Here is a 20,328-nt window from a genome sequence, read left to right as displayed (position 1 = left end):
CATTTTCACTTTCATTTCTTTCTTCATACCCCATTCCCTCTCTTCCTTTCTTCCCTCCTTTTCCCCTCCCTGCTTCTTCTCTTCATATCCCCTTCCTTCCTTCCTTTCTTCATACCCCTTCCTTCCCTCCTTTTCCCTTTCCTTCCTCCCTCCCTCTTCATTCTTCTCTTCCTCTCCTCATCCCTCATTCCCTTCCTTCCCTCTTCCTCTCTCTATGCCCTCTTCCTTCCCCTTTTTTCCCTCCTCCCTTATTTCCCAACTTACTCCCATACATCATCATTCCTTTATTCCCTTACATATCTACATCAGGAATCAAACAAAATACTCCTTTACTATTTATATTTGTGTTTATAATGTACATACGTATATATATTTCTTCGTTGTCTTTCAATACATGTTCTATAGGTATTAACTGAGACCTCTTACAGTGATTAAATGCATATGTTATTAGTCTAGTTATTGCCCCTTAGAGATAGTAGTTGTAGTAGTAGTAGTAGTAGTAGTAGTAGTAGTAGTACATAGTGTAATGCCAGGATTTAGTAAGGACGGAGATATATGTGTAGAGGGCAAAAATCAAGTTTAAGTAATTATAAGTGTTACGGTGGGCAACTCCCTTATATAGTACTTATAATTCCTACTTAAACTTTATTTTTGCCTTCGACACATATTTCCGTCCTTGTTAAACTCTGGCATTACAATAGTTTGCAATGGAAATAGGGAGTATAATGTTAAAAGATTGATAGATACCGTAGATACCGTAAGTAGATACCATACTGCTATAACATATATGAAGAAAAATAGGAGAGTACGTTACAACAACACCAATGATAATACGAAGAGGAGAAGAAAAGAACAAGAACCAGAGACAAAGAACAGAAAAAATATATAGAAAGATAATACCTACTAATGCTAATAAATAATAGGCCACTACGAAAAGGGGAAGAAAAAGTAAGGAAGAAGAACCAGAAATAGATAAAACAAGAGAAGAAAAACGATAAATAACAATGAATAAGGATGAAAAATAATAATCAAGCAAATAAATCTACACCGTTAACAAAATAAAGGGGAAACTAACATAAAACACACTTCGAGACCAGCGGAATAAGAACAAGAGAAAAAAAACAAAAACTGATGGTAAAAATAGTAATAATAAAGCAGATAACCAAAAAAATACAATAATAAAGATGAATAAAGAAATGTGGATAAAACGAAGGGGAGACTCAAGTGCTTCACGCGACCGCCGTCATCGTCTTCAACTTGTCTCTCATTTCCGTGTATTTCGTGTTGAGCCTCTCCACGTCCCGCCTCAAGATGCTGTCCTCCTGCTCCCTCAGCTTCTTCTCGTCCTTGACCTGCGAGGAGAAGAAGGAGGAGGGCGGAGATGAAGAGGGAGAAGGGAAAATATAGGTGAGAGAAAACGTGGGTGGGTTGTTTACATTTCGGGGATTGATGGATTGATTGATTGATAGTTAGGTTGATTAATTTTTTCGGGGTTTTGTGTTTGTGGGGATGAACATACTTATCCATATCTCCTCTATTTGTCTTTATTTATTTATTATTACTGTAGTTTATTATCGTTACACCTATTTATCCATTTATCTATGTATTTATGAGGCATTTATCTCCTTATCTCTATCTGCTGTGGTTTATTTATGTGTTTTTTAGGTTTGAGTGGCGAGTATTAAATTATTTCATCTTGTTTTTGGTTCGTTTTTGTTCATGGCTGTATCTAATGTTCGTTGTTTGCATTATTCATCAAGACCAAGAGCAGGATTAGGATAAAGTATTGGATGGTGGTCGACAGGAGGGAGGGAGGCGAGTTTATGATTTGTTAGGTTAGATTAGGATGATGGAGGGGTTGAAGGGGCGAAGGTAATGTTAGACTAGCCTACTACTACTACTACTACTACTACTACTACTACTACTACTACTACTACTACTACTACTACTACTACTACTACTACTACTACTACTACTACTACTACTACTACTACTACTACTACTACTACTACTACTATTACTACTACTACTACTACTACTACTACTACTACTACTACTACTACTACTACTACTTACTCGTTCGGCCAAGGATGACTTGACCACATGTACCGCCTCCGCCAGCTTCTTCATCCCCGTTTGTGTGTCGTCCACTTCCTGGTTCAACTGCGCCTGTGGGAGAGAGGGAAAGATGGTAGGCTATGTTTCTCTCTCTCTCTCTCTCTCTCTCTCTCTCTCTCTCTCTCTCTCTCTCTCTCTCTCTCTCTCTCTCTCTCTCTCTCTTCTTTTCTTCCTATTTATCTCCCTTTCTTTGTGGCTTTTTTATCATCAATGTTTTATTTTCTCTCTCTCTCTCTCTCTCTCTCTCTCTCTCTCTCTCTCTCTCTCTCTCTCTCTCTCTCTCTCTCTCTCTCTCTCTCTCTCTCTCAGTAGCTATTAGGCTATTTGGTTCTCATTTTTTTTTTTATGTTTAGGCACAAAAATGGGCGTTTATATATATATTTTTTTAAGTGTGAAGGTCTCTCTCTCTCTCTCTCTCTCTCTCTCTCTCTCTCATTTACGTTATATAATTTCGTCTGTTTTATGAGATTTCTATGATATTTTGTAGCGTAAACTCTCTCCCTTTTCTCCATCTCTTATCTATTAACCTATCCATCTCTCCATCCATCCATCCATCTATCTATCTATCTATCTATCTATCCTCCATACCAGGCTGGGCACAGTGGACGCATTCGCTTCGTCCTTGCCCACGATACGGTCCACTTCGCCTCTCAGGTCCTTCACGTCATCCATCCTCTCCTTCCTCTCCTGGTCCACCTTCTGCGTCAGCCGCCCGTCCACCTCCTTCACCTCCTCCTTCAGGATGGCGAGGTTCTTGGGCGTGTCCTGTTGCGTGATAGGGAGAAATGGTATAGGAATTATAGGGAGTCCTTCAGAAATCCAGGGAACAAAAGGAATGAAGGAAAGTGAAAGGAAAATGTAATAAAGGTGAAATAGAAGGTCTTAGGCGTGTCCTGCGGCGTGAAGGATACGGAGAAAGGGTGTAGGAATGTTAGAGTCCTTCAGAAATCCAGGGAACGAAAGGAATGAAGGAAAATTGAATGGAAAATGTAATAAAGGTGAAATAGATGGTTTTAGGCGTGTCCTGCGGCGTGAAGGATAAGGAGAAAGGGTGTAGGAATGTTAGAGTCCTTCGGAAAGCCAGGGAACGAAAGGAATAAAGGAGAAAAGAAGGATTAGTTTAGGCAAATCAGATGTTCTTAAGGGCGCGAAGGATTAGAGTGGATGAAGTTTGTAGGATATGTAAGGATCTGTTAGGGAGTCCTTCAGAAAGCCAGGGAACGAAAGGAATGAAGGACGAAAGAAGGATTAGTTTAGGCAAATCAGATGTTCTTAAGGGCGCGAAGGATTGGAGTGGATGAAGTTTGCAGGATATGTAAGGATCTGTTAGGGAGTCCTTCAGAAAGCCAGGGAACGAAAGGAATGAATGAAGGACGAAAGAAGGATTAGTTTAGGCAAATCAGATGTTCTTAAGGGCGCGAAGGATTAGAGTGGATGAAGTTTGTAGGATATGTAAGGATCTGTTAGGGAACGAAGGGAATGTAAAACGAAAGGAAAATGAATAGGTTAATCAGTTTTTTTCTATCTCAAGAGCGTGAAGTATACGATTAAAGGGTCTGTTAGGCTAATATATAAAAAAAATTACTTGAATGAACGAAGGAGAGAAAGGTGAAGTACTTGGGTTTCGTTCTTCGGCGTGAAAGACAAGATAAAGAATAACTATTTTTGTTCAATATGTATAGGAGTTATTTAGACAGAAAAGGAAAGGAAAAGAAAATAATGAAGGAAGAACGAACGAAAAATAGAAAACAAGGCGATGGTCACTTTCTCAATATCACCATCTCACCAGGTAACCCAATTAACCTGTCTAACATTCTTACCTGTAAAAAGAGAGAAATGATGAAAGAAAGAAAAAGCGATTCTCTCTCTTTTGATCTATATAACACTAACCAGGTAAACCAATTAACCTGTCTAACATTCTTACCTGTAAAAAAAGAGAAATTATGAAAGAAAGAAAAAGCGATTCTCTCTCTTTTGATCTATATAACACTAACCAGGTAACACAATTAACCTGTCTAACATTCTTACCTGTAAAAAAAAGAAAGAAAAGATGAAAGAAAGAAAAGGTGATTCTCTTTCTATCTTTATAACACTCTAACCAGGTAAACCAATTAACCTGCCCATCCCTCTCACCTGTACTTCCGTCTGCAACTTGTCCACCTGTTTCTTGAGCCGCTCGTGACTGAAGACCACGGAGTCAATCTTCTGCTGCATCTTGTCGCCCATGATGGTGCTGGCCTCCTGATCCTCCTTCTTGACCTGCCGGAATGCGTTTAGAAACAAGGATAAGGGATCGGGTTAGCGAGAAGAGTGTTTAGGAGGGAGTATTAGGTTAGTGATAAGAGAGTTTAGGAGGGAGTATTAAGTTAGTAAGAAGAGGATTGGGATTAGGAGGAGGATTGGATTACCGAGAAGGGGGTTTGGAGTAAAAGGATTAGGAGTTGGATTAGAAAATTGGATTGGAGATTAGTGAATGGGATATAGAGATGGGATATAGGCTACGTTAGCTAGGTTACGTTAGTTAGTAGCAAGTGGGAAAAGAGGAAAAAGATAAGGATAAGGAGGACGAGGAGACAGTAGCTACATGAAGGAAGGCTTTTGAAACTCAGACAGAAGCTTGTGGTTGAGTTAGACTTTGGATAGTAAGACGAAAACAAGTAACAAGAGGAAGAAGAGTTACAATAGGAAGGAAAAGAGGAGAAGGAAGAGGTGAAACATGAAGAAGATAAGCTTTTGAAACTCAGACTGAAGCTTGTGGTTGTGTTAGACTTAGGGTGGTAAGACGAAAATAAGTAACAAGAGGAAAAAGAGTAGCAATAGGAAGGAAAAGAGGAGGAGGAAGAGAAGGTGAAACATGAAGAAGATAAGCTTTTGAAACTCAGACTGAAGCTTGTGGTTGAGTTAGACTTAGGGTGGTAAGACGAAAATAAGTAACAAGAGGAAGAAGAGTTACAATAGAAAGGAAAAGAGGAGAAGGAAGAGGTGAAACATGAGGAAGATAAGCTTTTGAAACTCAGACTGAAGCTTGTGGTTGAGTTAGACTTAGGGTGATAAGACGAAAATAAGTAACAAGAGGAAGAAGATAACAATAGAAAGGATAAGAGGAGAAGGAAGAGGTGAAACATGAAGAAGATAAGCTTTTGAAACTCAGACTGAAGCTTGTGGTCGAGTCAGACTTGGGTAGTAAGACGAAAATAAGTAGCAAGAGGAAAAAGAGTAGCAATAGGAAGGAGAAGAGGAGAAGGAAGAGGTGAAACATGAGGAAGATAAGCTTTTGAAACTCACCGACTGAAGCTTGTGGTCGATTTGGTCATTGTTCTGTTTCAACTGGCTCTCCACGTCACTAAGTCGATGGTCCAGCCTCGCCATGTCCTTCGCCACTTGCTCCCTTATCCCCTCCGCGTTGTCTGTCTGCATGCGCTGGAGCTAAAGAGGGGAGGTGGGGGGGAGAGAAGGGGGGTTAGGGCACGTCTCTCTCTCTCTCTCTCTCTCTCTCTCTCTCTCTCTCTCTCTGGTATCGTATTGGCATCTTCTCGACTTCATTTTCTTGTATCTGTGGTTGTGACTCGTTAATTCACTTGTGTTTACGTTACGAAGGGGGTCAATCTCTCTCTCTCTCTCTCTCTCTCTCTCTCTCTCTCTCTCTCTCTCTCTCTCTCTCTCTCTCTCTCTCTCTCTCTCTCTCTCTCTCTCTCTCTCTCTCTCTCTCTCTCTCTCTGGTATCGTATTGGCATTTTCTCGACTTCATTTTCTTGTATCTGTGGTTGTGTTTACGTCTCTCTCTCTCTCTCTCTCTCTCTCTCTCTCTCTCTCTCTCTCTCTCTCTCTCTCTCTCTCTCTCTCTCTCTCTCTCTCTCTCTCTCTCTCTCTCTCTCTCTCTCTCTCTCTCTCTCTCTCTCTCTCTCTCTCACCTCGCTGTAGTCGGTCTGTGGCTGAGTCGGCGTCTGAGTCTTCGTCTTGCTCGCCTTCTTGTCCACCATGCCCACCGCCCCCTGCAGCTCCAGTAAACCCATCCTTGCCCGGTCGTCTACGTCGGACACCCTGGCATCCAACACCTGGGAGAGAGTAGAGTTAAGAGGAAGATGAAGGACGCGAGGAGACTTGATTGGCGTTTATGAATGTGTGAATAAGTGAATGAATATGGGTAATGTCCGTGGAGTCTGGTAGCAAGAGCCCACTAAAATATGGGAGAAAGATGAGAAAAGGTATAGATGAAAGGCGTGAGGGAATGTATGATGGAGGAAATACAGAACAGAGAGAGACATAGCAAGAGATAAAAAGATATGTGAATGCTTATTATAGCGATACTCGGCATTAATCTCTTCATCTCTCTCTCTCTCTCTCTCTCTCTCTCTCTCTCTCTCTCTCTCTCTCTCTCTCTCTCTCTCTCTCTCAGCCACACACCTTACCATCGCTTTCCTCCCACCTCCCTTACTTAACCTTACCCTTTCCTTCCGCCCTTCTTATCCCCTCCCTTCCTACACCTAACCGCTTTCCTCCCTCCTCTCCCTTCCCACACCTAACCCCCCTCCTCCCTTCCTTCCCTCCGCAACCCTTACCTTCATGCCGTTCTGCCTGTCCGTGATCTCCGCCGCCAGCACCCTCTCCTGCTCCATCACGTGATCCCGCATCTGCGCCTCCAGCTGGGCCATGCCGCGACCCAGCTCCGTCATGCGCTGCCCGACTCGCTCCTCGTGTTGCTGCAGGGGAAACATGGAAGCGTTGATCAGCAGGCTACAGATAGTTAGTTAGTGTTTGGTGTGTCTCTCAGGGGTAACATGGAAGCGTGGGTCAGCAGGCTACAGAAAAAGTTAGTTAGTATGTGTTGCTCTCAGGGGAAACATGGAAGCGTTGATCAGCAGGCTACAGATGGTTAGTTAGTGTTTGGTGTGGCTCTCAGGGGTAACATGGAAGCGTGGGTCAGCAGGCTACAGAAAAAGTTAGTTAGTATGTGTTGCTCTCAGGGGAAACATGGAAGCGTTGATCAGCAGGCTACAGATGGTTAGTTAGTGTTTGGTGTGGCTCTCAGGGGGAACATGGAAGCGTTGATCAGCAGGCTACAGATAGTTAGTGTGTGGTGATGGTCTCAGGGGTAACATGGAAGCGTTGGTCAGCAGGCTACAGATAAAGTTAGTTAGTATGTGTTGCTGCCGGGGAAACATGGAAGCGTTGATCAGCAGGCTACAGATAAAGATAGAGAAGGAAGATGAATGATAGATGGAGGTGAAGGAAGAAATGGATGAAGTGACGGAGAAGAGGATGGATAATAAGAGGACAAGGAAGAAAAGGAAGAGGAAATGCAAGATGACAATGAAGACAAATAAGAAGAAAACATAAAACAAATATAAGTAGAGAAACTGAAATAAGGAAAAGGGGGAGAAAAGGGAGAATAATAAGACAAGAGCGACGAGAAGGAAGAGAGAGAGGAGATGGAAGAAGACAAAGAAGAATAAGAAGAAAAAGAAAACCAATAAATATAAGACAAGAAGAAAAAAATCTTACTAAATATTTAAAAACGAGAAATAACAAACAAAAGCCCATATTCCTCCTCCTCCTCTTCCTCCTCCTCCTCCTCCTCCACTCACATCCACATACGCACAAGAAAAAAAAGCAATAAATACAAGAAAAGAGAAGAAAAAAAAATCTTACTCCAAACTTTAAAACGAGAAATACCAAACAAAAAGCCCTTCCTCCTCCTCCTCCTGCTCTTCCTCCTCCTCCTCCTCCTGCTCTTCCTCCTCCTCCTCCTCCTCCTCTTCCACCTCTTCCTCCTCCTTTTCCTCCTCTTCTTCTTCTTCCTCCTCTTCCTCTTCTTCCTCCTCCTCTTCCTCTTCCTCCTCCTCTTCCTCCTCCTTTTCCTCTTCCTCTTTCTCTTCCTCTTCCACCTCCTCTTCCTCCTCCTCCTTCTCCACCTCCTCCACTCACATCCACATGCTTCTTGAGGGCGTCTGCATTATGCTCCCCGTACATCCTCGCCTCCTTCAGCTGCGCCTCCACCTTCTCCTGCAGCGCCTTCTCCTCCTGCGCCCTCCGCTTATTCTCCTTCACCAGCGTGCTCTCTATCACTGTCAGCTTGTTCACGGTGTCGTCGCGTAGTTTGGCATCCCTGTTAGATGGATAGATAGTTGATAGGTAGTTACGTAGGTAGGTAGGTAGGTAGATTGATGGAGATAGGTAGTTTGGTAGTTAGGTAGGTATATTGATTGATAGATAGGTAGGTAGGTAGGTAGATAGATAGATAGATAGATAGATAAACAGATAGATCTTGACTCAGAAAATTCATATATGGTTCCTTACTGATGAGACTTTCTATACAACAAAGTGACCTACTTCTTTGTTGATTTTATACCATAAGTTCCTGGCTCCCTAAACTTAACCTAACAAAACCCCAAACAGTTACTATAGGCCTTGACTCAGAAAGTTCATATATGCTACCTTACTAATGAGACTTTCTATACAACAGTGTGAAGGCTTTCTTTGTTAATTTATGCTATAGGTTTCTGGATATCATGTGTTTGAAAATTCGCTTAACTTAACCTAACTTAACCTAACAAAACCCCGAACTATACGTTTTGACTCAGAAAAATCATCTATTCTTCCTTACTAAATGAGACTTTCTATTCAATATAATTAGCACTTCCTTCGTTAATAATTTGCCACTTATCATGTGTCTAAAAAATCCCTAAACTTAACCTTACCTAAGAGTCCCTCCCTAACTTCTTACACTCCCATCCTCCCTCCTTCCTGTCCTTCCCTCCTTCACTAATTTCTCCCTCACTCCCTCCCTCCTTCTCCCTCACCCTATCCTTCCCTCCTTCACTAATTTCTCACTCACTCCCTCCCTCCTTCTCCCTCACCCTATCCTTCCCTCCTTCACTAATTTCTCACTCCCTCCCTCCTCCCACACCCTAACCTTCCCTCCTTCCCCTCACCCTATCCTTCCCTCCTTCACTAATTTCCTTCACTAATTTCTCACTCCCTCCCTCCCTCCTTCTCCCTCACCCTATCCTTCCCTCCTTCACTAATTTCTCACTCCCTCCCTCCCTCCTTCTCCCTCACCCTATCCTTCCCTCCTTCACTAATTTCTCACTCCCTCCCTCCTTCTCCCTCACCCTATCCTTCCCTCCTTCACTAATTTCTCACTCCCTCCCTCCTCCCTCACCCTATCCTTCCCTCCTTCACTAATTTCTCACTCACTCCCTCCCTCCTTCTCCCTCACCCTATCCTTCCCTCCTTCACTCACTTCTCGTCCATCTTCCGGGAGAGGTCCTTCGCCACGGAGGACACTTCCATGAGTATCCTTTGCTTCTCGCTAGCACTCAATCCTGCGCTCAGCTCCTTCATCTTCTCGTCGAACTCCCTCATCTCCTTGTCCTTCTCCACCTTGGTGCTGCCGTAGTCCTGCAAGAGTTCGTTCATCCTGCAGGAGTGGGCGAAGGAGTTAGAGGAAGCAAAGTACATAAAGGAAAAAATATGGGGAAAATGTATATATAAAAAAATGAATAGTGAGAGAATGGTGAAGATGTAGAGTAAGGAGGAGGAGGAGGAGGAGTTATTGCAAGTCGAAACTGCAGGAGATGAAGAAAAGATGGAATAAAATGAAGAAGAAGAAGAAAGAAGAAGAAAAAAGTAGAAGAACAAGAAGAAGGAGAAGGAGAAGAACAAGAAGAAGAAGAAGAAGAAAGAAGAAGAAAAAAGTAGAAGAACAAGAAGAAGGAGAAGGAGAAGAAGGAGAACAAGAAGAAGGAAAGGAAAAGTGAGAGAAAAAAAAACTTACTAAATGTCGACGATACAGAAGTAGAAAAATAATAATAATGATGATGATGATGATGATGAGGAGGAGGAGGAGGAGGGAGACTCTTACCTCATGTTCACCTCCGTCTCCACCCTGTCCCTCTTCTTCGCCTCCAAGTTGAGTCTCTGCGTCAAATCCTGAATCGTGGTGTTCATTTGGATTAGCCTGAGAGAGAGAGAGAGAGAGAGAGAGAGAGAGAGAGAGAGAGAGAGAGAGAGAGAGAGAGAGAGAGAGAGAGAGAGAGAGAGAGAGAGTTTATTAGTAATGATCCATACATCGTTTTCTTTTACTTTAAACAGACAAAAAAAAAATGACAAGAGGTAAAAATAAAAACAAAAACAAAAAAACAAAAACAAATATGAAGTAAGAAAAAAAATAAAGAAAAAAATAATTAAAATACTGTGCAATATAACATCAATAATAATAACAATAACAACAACAACAACAACAACAACAACAACAACAACAACAGAAAGATAAAAAAAGAAAAGAAGGAAGAACGAAAAAAATGAACGTTTGCATAGTATTTCTATCATTTAAACAACAACAACAACAACAACAACAACAACAACAACAACAACAATAATGAAAACAACAACAAAAACAAAAACTTCTAATGCCACCCAATTTAATTCTCTCTAATAATTATAATGATACCATCACCATCACCATCACCATCACCACCACCACCAACCACCACCACCACCAGCAACAACAACAACTCTAATGTCACCCACTTCCCCTCCATCGCCAGGCGCACCGTCTCGGACACCCTCCCGTCATCCGCCGCTGGGGCCGGAATGTGGAGCGGCGTGATGGTAAGGGGGGCGTGGACCTTGGGCGTCTGCTGCGTGAGGTAAGAGGAACAAGTGAGCAAGTGATTCTCTCTCTCTCTCTCTCTCTCTCTCTCTCTCTCTCTCTCTCTCTCTCTCTCTCTCTCTCTCTCTCTCTCTCTCTCTCTCTCTCTCTCTCTCTCTCTCTCTCTCTCTCTCTCTACCTATGTATCTATCTCATTATCTCACTTGCTATTTATCTATACCTCTTTATCTCTCTATCTTTATCTCCCATCTTAATTCATCATTGTCTTCTTACTTTTGTTTTTTTTAATGAGTCTACTTCCTTTCCTCTCTTACTTACTCCATTCCTCATTCATATTCTTCCTTCCTTCTTCTTTTCCTCGTTCTTTCATACTTACTCACCATTCCATACATCCTCCCTTCCTTCGTTCCTTCCTTCCTCTCTCCCTCTCGCACACCCATTCATTCATACTTATATTACTCATTTTTCCTTCCTTCTCTCCTTTCCTGCTTTTCTCCTTTTTTTCCCCTCCCTCCCTCAATCACATATGCCATCACCCATACTCTTTCCTTCCTTCCTTCTTCACTCCCTTTACCTCCTTCCCTCTTCCCTCGCCCCCTCCTCACCATCATCCTCTTGCTGCTGTCCTCAATGAGCCGCCCCTGCATCCTCACGTTGTTCTCCAGGGACGTCAGCTCTTGCGTCACGTTGTCGACCTTCGCCGTCGTCTCACGCAGCTCGTCCCGCAGCGAGAAGCAGAGGCGCTCCAGCTGCTCCTTGCTTTGCGTCACCCTCATGATCTCGTGTTTGTACTCCTGGATTCTGGGGGCGAGGAGGAGGTTAGGAGGAGGAGGAGGAAGGGAAGAAGAGAAAGGAAGAATGTAGTTTGTGAAGCCGTGGGATAAAGAGGAATGAGGAAGAGAAGGAGGGAGAAGAGGGAGGTAGAAAAAAAGCATAGGGAGAAGGAAGAAGGAAAAAGAGCATTGGAGGAGGAGGAGGAGGAGGAGGAGGAGGAATAAAATCATAAGGAAAAGAAAGACGAAGAGGACTAAGAAAACGAGGAAAACGAAGAAGAGGAGGAGGAGGAGGAGGAGGAGGAAGATTATCAGGAAATGGTACAGAGGAAAAGACCAAAACCACATATAGAAAGAAAAAGACGAACAAGAACAATAGAAGAAGAAAAAGACGAAGACAAAAAAAAAAGAGGACGAAACAACAACAACAACAACAACAACAACACACTCTCTCTCTCTCCTCCATCTCATCCTTCCCTCCTTCACTCCACTCCTCTCCCTTCCTCTCTCTCCCCTATCCTTCCTTACCTCCTATCCCTCCCCTCACCTCTGCGCGCTGTTGCTCCGCCTCTCCATCTGGTCCTGTTGCGCGGAGGACACTGCCTTCTCGATACTCTTGACGTGGGAGTTCATCTGCTGTTGGGCGCTCCGGGTATCCTGCAGGAGTGGGGGGAGGAGTAGGAGGAAGAGGAGGAGGAGGTGGTGGTGGAGTGGAGAGACGAAGAAAAAGAAGGTAAATGGAAATGGAGAAGAAAAAATGTTGAACGATAAGCAAAAAGAGGAGGAGGAAGAGGGGGAGGAGGAGGAGGAGGAGGTGGTGGTGGAGTGGAGAGACGAAGGAAAAGAAGGTTAATGGAAATGGAGAAGAAATGGGGAAGAAAAAATGTTGAACGAGGAGGAGGAGGAGGAAGAAGAGGGGGAGGAGGAGGAGGATGAGGAGGAGATGAAGAAGAAAATGAGGAAGGATAAGTTGAAGAAGGATAAGAAAGAGGATAGGAAGGAGGAAGAATAAAGAAGACAAGGAAGAAGAAGAGAGTGGAGAAGAAAAAAAATATGAAGAGGAAGGATATGAAGAAGGCGGAGGAGGAAAATAATGGAGGAGAAAAACAAGACAAGAAAAAAAAGTGTGTGGGAGAAGAAGATTTAAAAGAAAAGGAAGAAGAAAAAGAAGAAAAAAAGATCAAAAACGAGAAAAATGTGAAAAAAAGAAAGAGAGAAAGAAAGTAAAGAAAGGAAAAATTAGTTATCACCAAAAAAGATATTAAAAAATTCATAATCAACTTCATACCTATCAGTCAATCAATCTCTCTCTCTCTCTCTCTCTCTCTCTCTCTCTCTCTCTCTCTCTCTCTCTCTCTCTCTCTCTCTCTCTCTCTCTCTCTCTCTCTCTCTCTCTCTCTCTCTCTCTCTCTCTCTCTCTCTCTCTCTCTCTCTCTCTCTCTCTCTCTCTCTCTCTCTTATTTACAATTATTTTCTACTTTTTTTTTCCTTTCTTCGTTTTCATGCTTTCACTTCATCGTCCTCTTCACACTACTACTACTACTACTACTACTACTACTACTACTACTACTACTACTACTACTACTACTACTACTACTACTCGTCTCTCCCTCACCTTGATAGCATCCTCGAGCCTCCGTATCCTATCCTCAAATTCGAAGGTCTTCCCATGTGTCTGTCTGATGGCGGAGTCCAGCCTCGTCACGGCCTCCTTCTCCTCACCCAGACTCAGTTCGTTCCTCTTCACGTTCATCTGAGGAGGAGGAGGAGGAGGAGGAGGAGGAGGAGGAAGAAGAAGAGGAGGAGGAGTGGGGAAGATGAAGAAGCAAAATGAAATGGAGAGAAGATAAGTTGAAGAATGATAGGCATGAGGAGGAGGAATAGGAGGAGGAAGAGGAGGAAGAAGAGGAGGAGGAGGAGGAGGTTGAAAAGAAGACAGAATCAAAAGCAAAATCTCATTACCTGTTTTTTTTAATTATTTTTCTACCTGTCTATCTATCTGTCTGTCTATTTGTCTGTCTGTCTGTCTAATAATCTATCTGTCTGTCTATTTGTCTGTCTGTTTGTCTAATAATCTATCTGTCTGTCTATTTGTCTGTCTGTCTGTCTAATAATCTATCTGTCTGTCTATTTGTCTGTCTGTCTGTCTAATAATCTATCTGTCTGTCTATTTGTCTGTCTGTCTGTCTATTTGTTTGACTGTCTGTCTAATAATCTATCTGTCTGTCTGTTTGTCTGTCTGTCTGTCTGTCTAATAATCTATCTGTCTCTCTATTTGTCTGACTGTCTGTCTAATGATCTATCTGTCTGTCTATTTGTCTGTCTGTCTGTCTAATAATCTATCTGTCTGTCTATTTGTTAATCTATCTATAACACACACACACACACACACACACACACACACACACACACACACACACACACCTTGAGCTCCTGTTGTACGCGCATGAGCTCATCCAGGAGTGTTCTGTTGCTCTGTTCTGTGGCGTTGAGGCGCTGCTCCAGCATGTCGATCCTGCGCCCTGGAGGAGGAGGAGGAGGAGGAGGAGGAGGAGGAGGAAGAAAGTTAAGAAAAGGTAGGAAAAAAAGTAATTATCATCCGTTCATATATTATTTTTTCTATCTTTTTATCTTTCTATCTCTTTATCTGTCTATCTATCTATCAATCTATCTATGTATCTATCTATCTATATCTTTCTCTCTATCAATCACTCAATCTCTCAATTACCTCCCTCTCACTTTTCCCTTCCCTCCCTTCTTTTTCCTCCCTCTCTTCTCCGTCCTTCTTTACTTCCATCCTTCTCCCCACTATTTTTTCCATCCTCCCCTTCTTCTCTCCGTCTGTTCTCCCTTCTTTCCCTTCTTCCCTCCCTTTCCTCCCCTTTTCACCCTCCTCTTTTCCCTTCTTTCCTCCCCAATTCCCTTTTCTTTCTTCCTTCTCCTCTACATTCATCACCATATTTTCCTCCCCTCTCCCCTCCTTTCCCTCCTTACCTGCCATGGGATCGGGATGGGGCATGGGCAGGGAGCGGGCAGGGGCTGCGGGCACTCGCGGGGGGGTGGGGGCGGGGCGACGGGGGGGCGGTCCGAGGGGTACGCGGGCCTGGGGCAAGCCGGGCAGCCCATGAACATTGCCGAAATTTCTGGCCCTGCTCATCCTGGGAAAGAAAGTGAGAGTGAGCGTGGGAGGGAGGGAGGGAGAGAGAAGGAGGGAGGGAGGAAGGAAGGAAGGGAAAGAGGGATGAATGAATGAGTGAATGACTGACTGACCGAATGTAGGAATGAAGGAAGTGAGGGAAGGATTAAGGTAGGAAGGAAGGAAGGAAAAGAAAGGAAGGAAGGAAGGGAAAGAGGGATGAATGGATGAATGAATGAGTGAATGAATGAATGAATAAATGAAGGAAGAGAGAGAGAGAGAGAGAGAGAGAGAGAGAGAGAGAGAGAGAGAGTAATCCATGCCTGTGTAGTTGTATCACTCACCTGTACAATGCGCTAAGCAACCATCGATCACCTGAGAGTCCCTTACACCTGTACACACTAGGGACAGGTGAAGGGGCGCTAATTATAACCTTACCATGACACCCCGCTTACACAGGTGATGATGATGATGATGATGATGATGATGAAGGATGAGGAGGAGATGAAAGTGGAGAGGCAATGGAGGAGGAGGAGGGAGAAGAGTGGAGTGATGAAGGTGATGAAGGAAAATGAGGAGTGATGCAGGAGGAGAATGATGATGATGATTATAATGATGATGATTATTATAATGATGATGATGATTATAATGATGATGATGATTATAATGATGATGAAAAATACTTTAATCATGGAAGAAGAAGAAGAAGAAGAAGAAGAAGAAGAAGAAGAAGAAGAAGAAGAAGAAGAAAAAGAAGAAGAAGATGAAGAAGAAAAAAAGAAAAAAAGAAAAAGAAAAAGAAAAAGAAGAAAAAGAAGAAGAACAAGAACAAGAAGAATTAGAACAAAACAATAGTAAGAAAGAAAACAACAGCAACAGGAACAGGAATAGGAGCAAGATCATAAAACAAACAAGCAAAACAAAACAAAACAAAAAAAGAAAAACAAGAATACGGTAAAAAAAAAACAACGAAAATAAAAAAAAAACAAGAAGAATTTACCGATAACCTAAATCACTCACACGCGAACCAAAAAAGAAAAAAAAAAAGAAAAAAGAAAGAAAAAAAGAATCACACCAATATGAATGAAAGTGTGGAGAAAACAACAACTTCCCAAACAACGAATTATGAGGTTATTTTATTTTTTCCTTTCTCTCTCTCTCTCTCTCTCTCTCTCTCTCTCTCTCTCTCTCTCTCTCTCTCTCTCTCTCTCTCTCGTACGTGACCTCGAGACATTTTTTTATTCTTTTCTTCTTTTCTTTCTTTTTCTCGGATAAATATTTCTCTCTCTGTGATGTGTTTGTTGGTTACCCTCTTGGCAACGGTCTCCCTCCCATGGCGACCACCACCACCACCACCATAACCACTACCACCACCACCACCACCACCATAACCACTACCACCACCACCACCACCACCACCATAACCACTACCACCACCACCACCACCACCACCACCATAACCACTACCACCACCACCACCATAACCACCACCACCATAACCACCACCACCACCATAACCACCATAACCACTACCACCACTACCACCATCACCACCACCACCACCACCACCAACAACAACAACAACACTACCATCATCACCATCATCTCCGCCACCATTATCATCACCACCATCATCACCACCTCCATCATCGTCACTACCTCCATTCTTATCCTCACTATTTTCTCTCCCTCTTTTCCTTCCTTTCTCCCTTTTTCTCCTTCTCATCATCTCCCTTCTTTTTTTCTCTCCTTCCCTCCCTTATACCCTCCCTTTCTTCCTCCCTTTTTCCTATTTCTCCTACCTTAATTTTTCTCTCCCCTGCTCTCCTCTCCCCTCTCCCCCCACCATCACCATTGTCATCACCACCATTACGTTCTACCCATTCACGTTTTTTTTTATAATTATTTTTACGTTTTTTTTGTAATTATTTTTCTATCTAATACGAATGGTTACAATTATTTACTTTCTTTATCTTTCTTTATCTTTCTTTCTTTATTTTGTCCTGTAACTTCACCACCATCACCACCACCACGTTCTCCTCCGCACTCATAATAATCCTTTTCACAATCATCTTAATTACTCTTCATTATTACCATCTTTATTATTCTTCATTATTCTCTTTCTGTATCTCAAAACCATATCGTCACCTGTTAACAAAAAAAAAAAAAAAAACCCTCCCTATTTCTTTCCTTCCTCCTTTTGTTTTTACCACTAATATATTTACTGATTATCTTTTATTTGTTTATTGATCTCATTATTTATACTCACATCTTTGCGGCTGTGAGTGAGGCTGTGAACGACGATGTCTACGGATCCTTATATGTCAATAGATGAAGTTATGAGTTAAACACGTCACTGTCAGGTCACCGTATCATGCATTGGAACACTTAACTAACAGGCAGGCGGCTAGTCAACCATATATCGTCTCTACAACACTACTTTTGCTTGTCATTTACGTTTATCCAGATGGTCAGTTCAGGTTAGGAGGAGAGCCAGGGAGAGAGCCTTTTCATCGGCCTCCCTTTCGTGGTATCTCTCCTTATCTTCTTCTGTGGGTGATGGTTTCTTCTTCCTTCTTCTGTGGGTGTTGATTTCTTCTTCCTTCTTCTGTGGGTGTTGATTTCTTCTTCCTTCTTCTGTGGGTGTTGGTTTCTCTTTCCTTCTTCTGTGGGTGTTGATTTCTTCTTCCTTCTTCTGTGGGTGTTGGTTTCTCTTTCCTTCTTCTGTGGGTGTTGGGTTCTTCTTTCCTTCTTCTGTGGGTGTTGGTTTCTCTTTCCTTCTTCTGTGGGTGTTGGGTTCTTCTTTCCTTCTTCTGTGGGTGTTGGTTTCTCTTTCCTTCTTCTGTGGGTGTTGGTTTCTCTTTCCTTCTTCTGTGGGTGTTGGTTTCTCTTTCCTTCTTCTGTGGGTGTTGGGTTCTTCTTTCCTTCTTCTGTGGGTGTTGGTTTCTCTTTCCTTCTTCTGTGGGTGTTGGTTTCTCTTTCCTTCTTCTGTGGGTGTTGATTTCTTGTTCCTTCTTCTGTGGGTGTTGGTTTCTCTTTCCTTCTTCTGTGGGTGTTGGTTTCTCTTTCCTTCTTCTGTGGGTGTTGATTTCTTCTTCCTTCTGTGGGTGTTGGTTTCTCCTTCCTTCTTCTGTGGGTGTTGGTTTCTCTTTCCTTCTTCTGTGGGTGTTGATTTCTTCTTCCTTCTTCTGTGGGTGTTGGTTTCTCCTTCCTTCTTCTGTGGGTGTTGGTTTCTCCTTCCTTCTTCTGGGGGTGTTTGAAGGAAGCGCAGTCTATTTTTCAGGTGGTCAGTCCAGTACTAGTTGATAGGAAGGAAGAGAGAGAGAAAGCTTTTATATTGGTCCCTCTTCTGTGATTTCTCTCGCTTATCTTCTTCTGTGGGTGTTGGTTTCTTCCTTCCTTCTTTTGGGGGTGTTTGAAAGAAGTGCAGTCTATTTTTCAGGTGGTCAGTCCAGTACAAGTTGATAGTCAGGGAGGAAGAGGGAGAGAGAGCTTTTATATTGGCCCTTCTCCTGTGGTTTCTTTCGTTTATACTCTTCTGTGGGCTGTTCTGTTCTTTCCTCTCTTGGGCCGGTTTGAGGAAAGTATAGAGTCTTGGATATGGGTAGGAGAGAGAGGGGATACACTGCACCTCTCTCAATTTACCCTCTTCTGTTTTTTCTCACGTTTATACTCTTCTGTGGGTGTTGGGTTATTCCTTTTTCTGTTGGATCATTCTGAGGAATGTATAGAGTCGTGGATATGGGTTGGAAGAGAGAGGGGAAGTAGTTGCACTCTCTTCTGTGGTTTCTCTTCTTCTGTTCTTCTTCTCCTCTTCTGTGGCTGTTGGGTTCCTCTGCCCTCTCTTGTATCGTTCTGATGAAAGTATAGAGTCGTGGATAGGGGCAGGTAGAGAGAGGGGGAAACACTGCAGCCTCTTCTGTGGTTTCTGTTCTTCTGTTATTCTTCTTCTCCTCTTCTGTGGCTGTTGGGTTCTTCTGTCCTATCTTGTATCGTTCTGATGAAAGTATAGAGTCGTGGACAGGGGCAGGTAGAGAGAGGGGGAAACACTGCAGCCTCTTCTGTGGTTTCTGTTCTTCTGCTATTCTTCTTCTACTCTTCTGTGGCTGTTGGGTTCTTCTATCCTATCTTGTATCGTTCTGAGGGAAGTATAGGATCGTGGATGTGGATTGGAAGAAAGAGGGGAAATAGTTGCACCCTCTTCTGTGATTTCTCTTCTTCTACTCTTCTGTGGCTGTTGGGTTCCTCTTTCCTCCCTTGTATCCTTGTGAGGGAAGCAGAGTCGTGGATATTGGCAGGTAGACAGAGGGGGAAACACTGCACCCTCTTCTGTGGTTTCTCTTGTACTGTTGGGTTCTTTCTTCTGTGGCTATTGGGTTCCTCTTTCCTCCCCTGTATCGTTCTGAGGGGAGTATAGAGTCTAGGGTGAGGGTCGGAAGAGAGAGGGGAGGGAACAGCCGCACACTCCACCGTTGTTTAAGTGGCACTGTTTGGCTCTCAGGTGACACTCTGGCACCAACACACCTGGACACACCTTGGACACGCGTTTCCCAGGTAGCCAGGCACGTGGAGGCAGGCAGGTAGGTAGGGGGGCTCAAGAAGAAGAAGAGGAAGGCTGCAGGTAGGTTATAACGCCGCCTCCTCTGAAACCAGGTGAAGGCCATGCTTGATTGGACGATTGATTAAGAGTGAAGGTCCGTGCTTAGGCGTTTTTTGTACTATGTTTGTGTTTTATATATTTATTTATTTATTTATTTATTTATTTTTGTACGTGTTCGCCTGTAGCGCCGGTAAGCTTTCTTCAGGGTGGTCGGCCCAAACCCGTCATGGCGCAGGGAATTTTTATAGTGGCGCCATTTATGTTAGTTCATGTTACGGCGATGGTGATTTTTTTTTTTTTTCGTTTCAGGTAAAAATGTAACCACTATTATTTTTTTTTGGAGGGTTTAAATAGATGTTTATTGGCTTCTTCTTATGCTAAATGCTGTTCCTCTAGCGATGGAGTTTTCGTTCATATTGTGGCGATGGTGAATACATTTTTCGTTTCAGATTAATTAAATGCAGCGTCATAATTATTGTTTTTCGGAGGAGTGGATGTTAATTGGCTTCGTTTTGTATAATAAATGGATAAGTAAGTTCTTCAAGCCTACAATTAAGTGTGTTCTACTTCTTCAGGCATACGACTTAGGGGAAATTGCTGTATATAAATCATCTTTTGAATGTATTGTTTCCTTCTAACTTGCGAGTCAAAACATCTAAATAACGTGGTCTTTCCAAGAGTTTGAAATGATTGATGGATTATGTTAAAACAAGAATTACAATGTTCTGAGTACGATAATATGGTGTCTTCAAAATCTTTCCTCTCGTTTTGAATATATTAAGATTTACATGACAGAATTTATTTAATACCGTAATTTGTGGGGATGGGATAGCTTTTACTATGTAGGCAGAAACATATGCATACTATAAAAAAAATACGATGTTTTGAGTTTGGCAATATGATATCTTGACAATCTTTTCTTATTTAATTGTTATACTTCTCTTTTAGGATATATTAGCTCTTTTATGGCAAATTCAAAGTAATACCGTCATTTGTTAGGGGGTGGTAGCTTTTATTAGGCAGAAAACGATAAATTCAATGTTCAGAGTACGACAACCTTGGCTGAGGCGTACGACACTAATGTAAA

General features: G+C 42.7%; 1 protein-coding gene across 1 annotated transcript; it reads right to left on the bottom strand.

Moving 5' to 3' along the window:
* Window positions 1-326: 326 nt before the first annotated feature.
* LOC126985189 (early endosome antigen 1-like) lies at window positions 327-14,662 on the bottom strand. Its single transcript, XM_050839745.1, has 16 exons — window positions 14,500-14,662; window positions 13,930-14,027; window positions 13,121-13,258; window positions 12,053-12,162; window positions 11,338-11,533; window positions 10,651-10,760; window positions 9,983-10,078; window positions 9,362-9,538; window positions 8,044-8,224; window positions 6,678-6,818; window positions 6,030-6,173; window positions 5,404-5,544; window positions 4,252-4,377; window positions 2,707-2,883; window positions 2,077-2,169; window positions 327-1,352 (listed from the first exon to the last, which is right to left on the bottom strand). Exons 1-16 carry the CDS (start codon window positions 14,660-14,662, stop codon window positions 1,230-1,232), a joined length of 2,214 nt encoding a protein of 737 aa, XP_050695702.1. The 3' UTR covers window positions 327-1,229.
* Window positions 14,663-20,328: the final 5,666 nt, after the last annotated feature.

Source organism: Eriocheir sinensis, chromosome 59, assembly GCF_024679095.1.
Source record: "Eriocheir sinensis breed Jianghai 21 chromosome 59, ASM2467909v1, whole genome shotgun sequence".
Lineage (NCBI taxonomy): Eukaryota > Metazoa > Arthropoda > Malacostraca > Decapoda > Varunidae > Eriocheir > Eriocheir sinensis.
Note: the sequence above shows the minus strand (reverse complement) of the source record. Positions and strands in the feature narration are given on the sequence as shown.

What these genes read in the sequence shown, in the direction of transcription:
- LOC126985189 (XM_050839745.1), bottom strand. Translation starts at nt 14,662, where the DNA reads ATGAGCAGGGCCAGAAATTTCGGCAATGTTCATGGGCTGCCCGGCTTG. An exon ending in CGCCTGGCGATGGAGGGGAA is followed by an intron (nt 10,079 to 10,650) that starts GTGGGTGACATT and finishes TCTCTCTCTCAG; the next exon opens with GCTAATCCAAATGAACACCA. An exon ending in TCCCGGAAGATGGACGAGAA is followed by an intron (nt 8,225 to 9,361) that starts GTGAGTGAAGGA and finishes TCCATCTAACAG; the next exon opens with GGATGCCAAACTACGCGACG.